Below are 12,154 nucleotides of genomic sequence, written 5' to 3' on the forward strand. Positions count from 1 at the left end.
GGAATCCCAGTGCAGTGCATTTTTACCCCATAGTTCCTCCATAGGACAGAACCTCTCTGAGAGGCCCCTCAGAAAAAACCTGTCACAGTAATGCTTCCCATTTAAATGAATTACAGCAGCTTTACTCCTGTGGCAGGGCTGAGCTCCTCATTTCTAACAGTACACAGGGTCACCTTAGCACATTTTGTGATCGCTGTTCATTGTAGCAAAGGTGTTGCAACTGACCGGAAGGTTCATGCAATAAGTCTCAGAAATGGAGCCTAAGCATCGACTTAAGGAATAAGGGAATTGATATAAAAAAAACTTAGCAGTAATTAGAAATTTCAAAGTTATTTAAAATATCAGAGAACCTATTGCAGCATTGTTTTTTTAAAGAGTATTTTAACATTTTAAACCTCTTAGTATTGTTTAGGACAAGCAGAATCCCATAAAGTGGCTTACTCTGTTTCAACTGCTTTACGTCCAAGACAGCTGAAAACAGTGCAAGCTCCTATATATTCCCAGAGCATTTACCTTTACCTTACCTTTGTCTTTGTTAACCTTTCACTGCAAACTGGTCCCCGCAATCAGTACCTTAACAGTGGTCACTCTTCCGCCTGCCACATACATAGGTTTTTTTAAGGATTTTTCAGTTGGAAAGATTCAGGCTGCCCAGAGAGGTTGTGGAGTCTCCTTCTCTGGAGACATTCAAAACCCGCCCAGACGCCTTCCTGTGTAACCTCATCTAGGTGATCCTGCTCTGGCAAGGGGATTGGACTGGATGATCTTTTGAGGTCCCTTCCAATCCCTAATGTTCTGTGATTCTGTGTGATCCTGTGATTCTACTATTAATGTGCAACCCCCTAGATCACTCTTCCTGCTGAAGTTCTGGGGTACTGTCTTCCCTATTAGGTGATCTCTAAACAGTCAAAGAAATTTAAAACAACATACAGACTATCACATAATACTCTGCTCAAAACATTAGGGTTCATGCCTATCAAATGGGCTGATAGAGCTGTATTTTAATTCTTTTCATAACAAAGTTGTGCAGCTTCATCAGATGGATTTGATTCTCATCAAAACACCGCATGTTACAGAGTGTTCAATAATTAGACTACGCTCTCTTGCCAGAGAAACTGGCAGGGCAACCCTTCTTTTCTATCTACTGATCTTAATCACCCAGATTAAGTGCCATTAAGAGTAATTTCAAAGGATTATAACATACACTAAACTGGATTTGCTGGAGTTGGGCATATCTGCAGCATGTTAGTCAATTCAACGTGAAGCACTGCCCAGGATCTCCAAGACACAACCAACTTCAAGCCCTCCAAATCTGACATTACCAATAAATGAGACTAATTATTCAATGAGCAGATCTTCCATGAAAGTGGAACAAATCTCTCCTAATAACAAGGAAAGTAAAGCACATTAGAGGACAAGAAGATGAAAAGAGCCATTTTCATTCACATGGCTGTAGTCTGGAAGAATGCCTTTTACCACAGGAGCAAATGAGTCTCTAGAAAAGATTAAGCCAGAGATTAACCACTTGTTTTAACTACACTCACTCCTTGGTTTAGGAAAATTAGGTAATCTTCCAACATTTGGTTTTGAAAGACAATTTAAACTAAACTGTTACAGACTTAAGCCCACTGTCACAGATAGGAGGCTGCTGGCACCTACTCTATGCAGCTGAGCTGATACTAAACAGAAGTAGCCAGACCTATGAAGCCACAAAGAAGAAACGCATTAGAGAACAACTGTTCTTTGTTTTATTGAATGGCTGAAGCAGGGCTATAATCCAGGCATGTTTAAATCAAGTGTTGGTCCACTCATCATCAAAAAGAATTGATTTAGGTTTTTTCTAATAACATCAACACAAATGGAAGGAATACAAAGCATCATAACAGGAACTTTCAACTGAATGTGACAGTAGACCATGGTGCTACTTCAATATTTATAGACTCTCCAGTGTACAGACCAGCCACACCAGCGTCATTTACAAATCAAGAAAGCTCTAGGTGAAGGATCCTTCTGTCTACAGCTTACATCTGAGCCGTCAGCAAGAGATCAAAATGCCACTTGCACCACTAGAATCATAGTCTTGTAGAAATATTTCTATGTTTAGTATTTTACTAAAGAATAATTACTATCCTCTCTGAAGTTACATATAGCCATTATAAATATTTACATCAAACATTTACAACTGGTTCATAATGTACAACACAACAATTTAGCTATAATTTCTAATCTTCCAGTGTAAGAGTTTCACACACCATGTAGCTATCATAACTTCAATTTATCTCTTTTGCACATAGTCACAGGGAGTACAGGGCATTTCAAAAATTCAGGTTACATCATTAAAAAAATGGAATGATGCCACTTTAATAACAGTTTGGGGATTTTTTTCCCTTTTTTTTTTTAACAAGCAGATTTCAATTTCTAAATCCCATCTGGTGCTACTACTAACATTTAAAATAGGCTTGAGAGGGGAGAAAAAAAACAACTTATAAATAAATACACCTTTAAAAAATTTTCCACAATTAACCATGTCAGAACATTTATTTTCCACACAGTTTAAAGGAGACCTTAGTCGTCATCATTTCATTGCACTGAAATACAGCGTAGTTCAATCCATTCTTATCTTCTGATTTGTCATCCTATAAATAATGCTGTCGTACCCAGGATCCATGTTCCAGAGGTTGTAGGAGATAACTATCACAGCTAAAGCAAGACCTATCATCATCCACAGAATAATGTTGAAGATTACAGAGTAGTTGTAGTTATATGGATAGGCAAGGTTATATGGATTTTCTGTTTCACTCTGTAATAAAGAAAATAAGTGTATTACTTTAAGTTAGCTCACATACAAAACACATTATGACTGCTGAAAAATCTGAGCAATCTGGATGGGAGAGATACATTTTTGACTAGACAATAGCGATGCTAGGGCATGAAACACAAAAGTCATCATATGGCTGATATCAATGAAATCCCAAGGAGGCTGACAGGAGCCTCACAAAACTCAATGAGGACCAACGCAAAGCCCTGCACCTGGGACAGAATAACCCCGGGTGACAGCACAGGCTGGGCAGCAGCTCTGCAGAGGGACCTGCAGGTCCTGGTGGACGGGGTGAACAGCAGCCAGTGGTGTGCCCCTGCACTGCGCCTGGAGTGTAGGCAGCCAGGACAAGGAAAACAACTTTTTTCCCCCCACTCATGAGGCAGGACTTGAAGGCACTACTGTACTGGGGAGAAAACAGCAGAAATGCAAATCCTAACAAGACATAAGGGAAAAAGTTTTCACAGAGAAAGTGGTTAAGACTTTGGAAGAAGCTGTCCAGAGAGAGGCTTTGGGACTTCCAGCCACAGACTTCTCAAGAACTTGGCTGGACGAGGACCTGAGTGGCCTGATCTAACTCCTCAATTAACGCCGCTTTGAACAGTAGGTTGGACTAGATGACCTCCAGAGGCTCTCTTCAACCCAAATTACTGTATGATTAAGTGAAGATTGAGACAGGAAAGCTGACCTCCAAGCACCCATGCCTAAATCATAGTCAGTATTCTAGTCCTTAAAAAAATAAAAAAGTTATGCTCAAGTGCAGAAGTGATGCAGTTTGTATCTCTTTTAATAAATGATTTATAGAAAAATGTGCATCTACTACCTGTGAGGACTGGAGAATGGAGCGAGACTTCCTCATGAGGGGAGAATTAAATGCCTTCACAGCCACTACTTCTACTACTGCATTCCCGCTGTACAGATTAAACATCTCGTCCGCAAACTGGAAAAGCAAAAGTGATTGAATTTAAAACCTACACTGTAGCCAGAGAGTTTTGTTAGCAAGATGTATTAAACCATAAGATGTCAACTTCAGGAATAAGAAGCTTATGGAAAGTTGTAAAAGTTTACGCTATTTTAGGATTCCACTAAGAAAGTGCCAGCTTTCACCTGATTTACAACATCTCTTAAAAACTCCTCAACCACTTGTTCAGACGACCGTAGCTTACAATTGCTTTCTAGGCTGAAACATGGTCTGTCATCTTTTTCACAACAGGCCCATCACCACACAGTTTCCCAATTGTATGTCTGTCAGTTTCAAAATAACAAAAAAATACTTAGGTTCTCAACCTCCCACTGGGAAATTATGAACCTGAGTATTTTAATCTGGTCCAAAGACCAATATGCCTAGTATTTAAATCTATTTGCTTAACTGCAAAGAGGCCGAAGAGTAATGTTTAGAGAAAACAATTATTTGGCTTCGCAAATTCAGGCTTTGATGCTTTTCCATCATGCTTTTCACACAGAATGGTAGTGACTGGTCTTAATAAAGAAAGATTTTATCTAATGATTATATAAGACCTGCTAAATAATTACTTTCTTGAGCACATTGATAAGATGAACAGCAGTTACTTTAGAGATTTGGAAGTTTAGATTTGTACAGCTTTGTGGGCAAAGGGAAACTGTACTCTGGGATAAAGAGATTTCCACGTTTCTGAGAGCCAGTTTTTGTGAGACACACTGGTGCTTTTAAATGCAAGATATTTCTATAGGAAAAACAAACATATCAAGTGATGCTGATATATGGTTTCAATACATTCCCATTTCTTTATGCAAAATATCTAACACATTGTAGAATCACGTCAACGCGTTCCAGAGTGACAAACTGTAACACTGAGCAACTGCAACACTGAGCAACTGCATTTTAAAAACCAAACAACAAAAACAAGCATCACTAATGAAGTGACAATTCAAAGCAGAAGACAGTCAATAAACTAAGTGCCTTATAGTTAACAAATTATTTCCTTAGTACTCCTGTGAGTTCTGTTCGTTAGGTAGAAAGCATACCTTTTGCAAAGAGTCTACAAGAATTTCAGAAGCATCCTTGAACTGCTGGGAGTCTTCCCCATATCGTTTTCCAACCTCTTCCAAACCAGCCAGTTCCAGGGAATAGAGGTCTGGAGAATGATCTTTGGCTAAGTGCTTGTGTCGAGACAGCTTTGGCACGTCATCGAGGGCAGAAAGAAATTAGTTCATATACAGATTACTTTCAAAACACCTTTCACCAAATCAGTTTGCTGAGACTAATCCAGCCTCACTTTCCACAGTCATATTCCATACTGATTAGAAAGTGGAATTTCTTGCCAACTTAACTAGAAGATGTCCACAGTTGTTTGTTTTCTTACTCTACAGAAGAAAGCAGTTGATCATCATGTAGCATCTCTTCCTAACACGAGGTTATACACATGTATTATAGAGCTCTACTAAAAAGAAACATTGCATTTATACACATCAGAATCCTTGTTCCATAACTGACATAAAAATAAAACTTGGAGAAAAAAATTACCTAACTACAATACATGGGTATTACTATTCCCTCCACTGAAGCTGGCCCTTGCAAGACTGAGTAGGTTGCAACTTCTGCCTTGCTGTTACCCAGGTACAAAAGCGGTTTACTTAAGGAGTATAATCCCACTGTCATAAAATCCAACTGATATAATCCAAATTATCTCAAACGAGAGTAGTCACATTCTTGCACTTTTACAGGTGTGAAGCTGCAGCACTGACATTTGCCTGCACAAGAGAACAGTCTCCAAAAACAAGGACTTTAATCTGTTCCTATCTCCCAATCTACAGCATTTCTAGTCTCCAAGACAAAACCAAGTTGTTCTACCTCATTTCTTCAAGAGCCCCATTTCTCTTCACCAGCCTTTCACCTAATGTGAACTTCTGAGCTTTTCATGACTCTTTCTTTCACTTTAAGAAGCTGAGGGCTGCAGCCTGGAGGCAAACCAACCCAAACCAAAACACACAAACAAACAAACAAACACCCAACACACCAAACACCAAATCCCAAAACAAACCCTAACCCACAGCAACAGTAGTTTCTTAGTAAAAAACATAAGCCTATTGCTCAAAAAGACCAGAATGAAAAGCTCACCCCTCCATTAGAACATTTCTATCACCACCACTACTCACATTACAAAAGTCATCCCAGTCTTTTCAGATCAAGTGTTATGGTGCTATTTTGAAGTAAAATGGTGGACAGGGCAAAGAACATGTCCTTAGCTACCATTATACTTAAGTAAGAAAACAAGAAAAGCCCCAGCAAATTCTTCATCTAGTACTTCCCATGTCTTTGGGTATGGAGAAATAGCAGCTCAGAATTCCCCTTGTTCTCACCAAATGCAACACAAAAGAAACTACAGATGAGGAAGGTTCTCATCTTCCTCCATCAGTGACAGGGCTGATACAAATAGCTTGAGTATGCATTATTTACACTGATGCAACCAACTGATGACACACTTGAATGTCTATCACTGGTTGCCAAGTATCGTGGCTACGGCTTCTCTACCTTTAAAAGAGATCTCTGAAGTTTGTAACATAAGATCAGGAAGGTGTTTCCAAAAAAGTCTTACCAGGCTGGCAATATCATGTAGGACTTGTAGTTCTGACAGAAAAAGCAAATCAACCTGGGGGAAGAGGCAGGAAAAACAAGAGACAGGCATTTCCTTTGATGAAACCAAAGTTAGGGAAGTCTCATTTTGTTGCTAGTCTTGGTATTTCATAACAGGTTATGTCTGTTACAGCACCAGAACATGCTACATGTACTCTTTCAATAAGGTTATTTAAAAAGCTAACTTAAAACTTACTTCTTAGAATTTAGTTAGAAAAAATTTAGACCAGGCTCTCCTAGACAAAGCAAGAGGGAAGAGGGGAAAAAAGAAGGAAAAGCACAAGCCAACTAAGAACATTAGAAAAAGTAGTAAAAGCTCCCACCGACTACAGTTTTTTACCTCATTGTTTCTACTGAGGGAGTTGAGAGGAAGGGAGCTGAGAATGGAGTTGTCCTGGAATAAGCGGTTTCGCAGTTGGCGCAGTGTGACAGAAAGATCTTCAAATACAGAGTTTGCCTTGCCCACCATGTACACTCTCTGCAGGAACAGGCATTGTTTAATAAAAGCAGAGGTTAGTTTTCAGATTTTCCAGTCACACATTAATAATCAATCATACTTACAATCTCTCTCCAATGCAAAATATTTCATGTAATCGATCGGTTTTGCTCCAGCCACACAAGTGGAAAGAAGTTGACTATTCAGAATATCTGGAATCAAAAGTGAAGCAATACTCACCTCCTCACTGGGGGCCAGCTGCAAGACCACAGGAGTTTCCTCAGAGAACAAAGTGTGGATAGCATTTGCAACACTGTCAAGACTGAAAGGAACAGCCTGGAAGAAAAAGTCTAGTTAGATTTTTGGGTAAAACGAGGCCTAATGATGTAAAAGGAAATAATCTGATTAACTACAGCAGTCTGGAAAAACAGGACAATCTCTTATTTTTTTTTCAGCAAAGAGTGTGAATATTTCCAAAGTTATAACAACAAATCATAGGCAGCAATGTGCAAAACAAAGCATCCACTAGGTATCTACAAATAGACAACTTAGTTGTATATACGGCAGACACAACCTATTTTTAAGAACTCCCAGGAGCCATGACTGTGTATCTAGGAGGCTTATTTAAGCTAAATCTGTCAAATACTGGCACAGGTTGCCCAGAGAAGATGTGGAATCTCCATCTGTAGAAATACTCAAAACACAACTAGACGGAGTCCTGGAAAGCCTGCTCTAGCTGACCCTGCTTCATCAGGGGGTTGGACTAGACAATTTCAAGAGGTCCCTTCCAACATAAATGACTCTGTGATGCTGTGACAGGTGTGAGAAAAGTCTCAGCCAAGAGAGACAGTGACAGGTAAATGTAATGTTGTTTTCTTTTTGATGCAGTATAATCAAATGGTGTCTCAAAGTGCTATATTTCACATTCAAGTACTTGAAGAAAATTCAAAGACTGCTTAGAGGATGATACAGCATCAAAGAATCAACATCATATAAATTGCTACCACACACAGCTGAAGCAAAACAGTTAATTCTGACTACAAATCAGTAAGTTAACATGGGAAGGAGTGGACTCTGCCTCTTAGTACAAACACATTAAACTAGAGGCCTTTCAAGGAGAACAAGCTTTGGTCAAACGAGCTACTGAACTCAACACAGAAGGCCCTGGGTGATCTTAAAGGCCTCTCACCCTGACAGGGGTCTGATCGGATTATTTATCTATACAGCCTCCACCATCATTCCAGGGGATGTACAAACTTCAAGTCAACTCAGAAATAAGTGAATGCCAAGGACTACAGTAGAGCATCGTGTATTTCTCATTAGATCATGAGAGTCACAGAAATTGCGTCACAGTTCCAAATGTGGATACTCACATTCTCAATAGGGTAAGAGATTTTCTTCACAGGCAATGCCAGCTTGTCTACTCCCTTCACTGTTACCAGCACAGTAGCTCGTGGTCTGTGAAACAGATCACCCACTCCAAGCCCAGGCCAGGAAAGGTCCTATTAAAAAACAGTAAAAATCCTTGTATCCCACAGCGGGAAAGGGAGGAGCCCTCCCTCACCATTACAGCAAAATAACTTACTATCTTGTTAATATCTCTGTGCAGCACAGCCTATTGGAAATTTCATGGGGAAGTTAATACAAGAATTCTTCCACCTTCAATAACGTGGTCAAGTTAACCATGAAGAAACTCTTAGTTTAAAAACTGCCAGTAACTTCACAGCAAGGTCCACACTGAGAAAGCATTATACATATTGGATATATGAAGAGCTGTTTCCCATAATCAAATTAGAAATATCATAGTCTGTATTTAATAAGTGAAGGCTAAATTAAAAAAAAACAAAAACAAAAACACACAAAACAAACCCTTTCACACAACATCACAGAAACAGGTTTAGGCACATTGAAACACAAACATCTTGATTCTTTCAGTACCAGAAATGGGTCAGGGCAGGGAGAAAGGGAGGGAAGTGTCAACCAGCCTACTAATCTGAAACTTACAAATTTGCATAGAAACAAAGATTCTTTAGCAGCTGACTACAGTTATGTACTGGTAAGAGCACACTGAAGGCTACTGGCCTTGTTTATTCAGGCACAAAATACAAATTCATCTATTTGGAATGAATTTGTACAGATTTTTCCATTTGTGTAAAAGACATAATTGCTTAAGTTAAAGAAAACAAATATATTTGGATTTTAGAATTAAATGTCATTGACATCATGATCTGCATCATCTCAAAGAAACAAAAGAAAAACCTTTTAAAGCATCACCAGGGACAAAAAAAGGGTTCAGTTTTATCTTGCCTTAACAAGAGAAGAATACTGAACAACTGCTTTTGTGAATCCCAAACATAACGCAGTAAGAATTCTAAATTCTCTGCAAGGCATCTACTGCACTGTCGGTTTATGTTCCTGGCCTACAGCCTTGATGTACACTGCAAAATGAGTGTTTGGGCCCTGCAGTAGTTTCTATACCAGGGCTACTGCCTACACAGTGATCTCTGCCTTACTAACAGTGCTGACAACTTTCAGTTTCAGGGCTTAACTGAAGAGAATAATTTAAACACGTCCTTCTCTACCTGCTTCTAGGATTTGAAATAATACTAATACAATACTATTTCTAAAGGATGCAACAGACCCATCACAGCAAATTAATTCCAAACTTTGGCAAGGGCATAGAGTAATGAAATAGGGTTTTTTTTTTTCCATTATAAACATGTTATAGCTCCAGATGACCAGTATGTCAAAAAGCAAATGTTGAAAATGGGCCAAAACCCACTGTTTCGCTGGGTGTCTTTACATGCAATGCACACAATACCATCTGATGTATTGGTTTTTTTCTTGATAAAATAATCCAAATATACTTCTTAGGAATACTGCTCATAAGGATTTCTGTCACTGGCTTAATGACAAAAAACACATTTTCAGACAAATTCCAAAACACAGGCTAAACAGACCTGCACTCAAGCCAGACTGATCAGACCTCTTGCTTAGCTTCATTACGGAAGTAACGGGAACCAGGCTCCCTCATCAGCACTGTGAGATTTTCCCAGCTTGTAGCTTTGAGTATCTGGCCACAGACAGACACTGCTAGAGATGCCTGGCTATTAAGCTTTCCCATACTGCTTCAACAGCTATTCGTACCTGCTGAAGCCCAGCAACAACTTCAGTCAGCAAGATGGAATCAACCCAAGGGCTCCTACTCACATGCCCCACTTTAAACATCACTAAAGCTATGTTCAAAATCCCTATCTGGGAAATATTACCACAAATTAGATTTTCGAGTCTTTGGATTACTTGCTAACTATTGGGTTTATTAATTCTTATTAACTATGCTCAGCAGACAAGCTTGCCACCCTGCCAAAATGCCTGCCTCGCCAAGCCATTTCTCATACTCTTCAAAGTGCCCAAGAGCAGATCCCTGCAGATAGAGCTTGTAGGCAAGAAATGACAGTGGTTTCCACAGATTCTCAGTATGTGACTATGAATGAGGGTGGATACAGCACATAGTTAGATCTCAGAGGAACTGAAGAACATCACAGTGAAGACTCCACGGCCTTGCTTCCTTCTGTAGCTGATGATTCAAATTTGCTGCTCATATGACCGATATAGCTCTATGCTTGGAAACCACACTTTGACAAGTCATGCATTCCTCAAGACAAACAGGATGGTATTTTATATATTCCAGCACATGACAAGAAGATTTGCACGTTAAGTGAGAAGGTCTGTAGTTTTACAGGCATTTCAAAATCAAGATCTGCAACATACATCTTCAATAGAAAAGCCCATGGATAATGCAGCTACATCTGGGATCCGCTCGCCAGGAATGGGCCAACTTCCATCTCGAAAAATAACTGACTGAGGTGATCGCAAGATGCTAAATTCATCACCACATACACCTAAAAACAAACAAACAAAAACAGTTGTCAAAGTTTCCACAATCTTTTCCCTGCATCACAGAAAAAGAGCGCATTAGAGCTTACTAAGATTCCCTATTCCTCCCCCTCAGACTTACCAGTTTACGTAATACAAGTAATGAGAACCAATCATTTTAATGCCCTGGAATACAAAATAAGGTTTCTGTACAGCAATGACTAAGGAGGGACAAATCCACATTAACAAAAGCAGTACAATTATTCAAGCAACAGCACAATACACTTCTGCATACGCACTACTAGGTTGTGAGCGATGTTACAGTTCAGACCTAGCAAAGCTAACTCTTGATAGAGCCAGCCAGACTCCAAAATCCTGTTAGCTCACAAGCAGCTATGCACCAACACAGCTCCGTCTGCTTCCAGGACTGCTTGGCATAACACCCCTTTTCATGCAGACAACAGCCTGAGCCACTGAACCCAGAGCCAGGAGGACCAGAAGAGTCAGTGCTGGCTTAAACAGAGCACTGCCAGGAACAATCTGGCTGCTGCAGAACAGCTCCGGTGGCTCTGCTCTGCCTTCTCAACCACATGACATTGCAAGACACTTCTCTTCCTCAGATGCGGTACTGGACCTAAGCTGACTGTGTGAAGCCACAACCTGCAACACTGCACACCTGCAAACTCATGTCGGGTTTTCTCTTTTTTGTAATGGCCCCACTCCCTCTGTTCCCCATTACCATGAATAGCAAAGATGACTACAAGCATTATTTATGATATGTATTATGATGACAGTAATTTATTATGTAATAAAGTCAGAGAAGACTCCATGAAATAAGAGGCGGGTTTATTTCAGTCTGGCTTCCTTCTTTAAAGTCGCTTAAGTATAACTGCAAAACTGCATGCACAAACATTTATCTAAATAAATTTTAAAACATATTTGGTGTATATAAACAGCACATCCGCAACGCAAAACTTCAGACATATCCCCCCAATAAGCAATCTGCATACGTTTCCTCCTGAAAACTAATCTGATGCGAGACTTGAGAAAAACAAGTAGGAGAACAAGAAATATTTGCAGGCCATCTAAGTTTAATTATATAATCAGTCTGACTACACACTCCAAAATTACATGAGTAAGATAACCTTCTGAAAAAAAAAACCAGAAGTATTTACTCATACAATCACTGAAAATTAGTTACCAATCCAAGCAGCCATATAAAATAGTTTTCCAGGGCATCTACAAATCTAAAGGCTATTTACAAAAATAATGCTATAGTAAATTGATGTGTTGTGCACTTATAATCTTCCCTAACATTAATTTAAGCAATATGACCTTGAAGATGCTGTTTTAAAACCTAGATCATGACCACGCATACTAATGTTGACAGTAAATCTGAGCTGTATGATGA

General features: G+C 39.4%; 1 protein-coding gene across 1 annotated transcript; it reads right to left on the reverse strand.

The window, feature by feature from the left end:
- Positions 1-2,232: 2,232 nt before the first annotated feature.
- On the reverse strand, positions 2,233-10,763 carry ATP6AP2 (ATPase, H+ transporting, lysosomal accessory protein 2). Its single transcript, XM_010186324.1, is given in 11 exon segments — positions 2,233-2,800; positions 3,642-3,758; positions 4,823-4,886; positions 4,888-4,954; positions 4,957-4,972; positions 6,394-6,447; positions 6,772-6,909; positions 7,108-7,203; positions 8,241-8,369; positions 10,639-10,697; positions 10,700-10,763. Coding segments are annotated over 11 exon segments (993 nt in total). The 5' UTR covers positions 10,758-10,763; the 3' UTR covers positions 2,233-2,605.
- Between the last annotated feature and the right edge of the window lie 1,391 nt (positions 10,764-12,154).

The sequence above is a fragment of the Mesitornis unicolor genome, unplaced genomic scaffold (genome assembly GCF_000695765.1).
Source record: "Mesitornis unicolor isolate BGI_N332 unplaced genomic scaffold, ASM69576v1 scaffold25630, whole genome shotgun sequence".
NCBI classification, from domain to species: Eukaryota; Metazoa; Chordata; class Aves; order Mesitornithiformes; family Mesitornithidae; genus Mesitornis; species Mesitornis unicolor.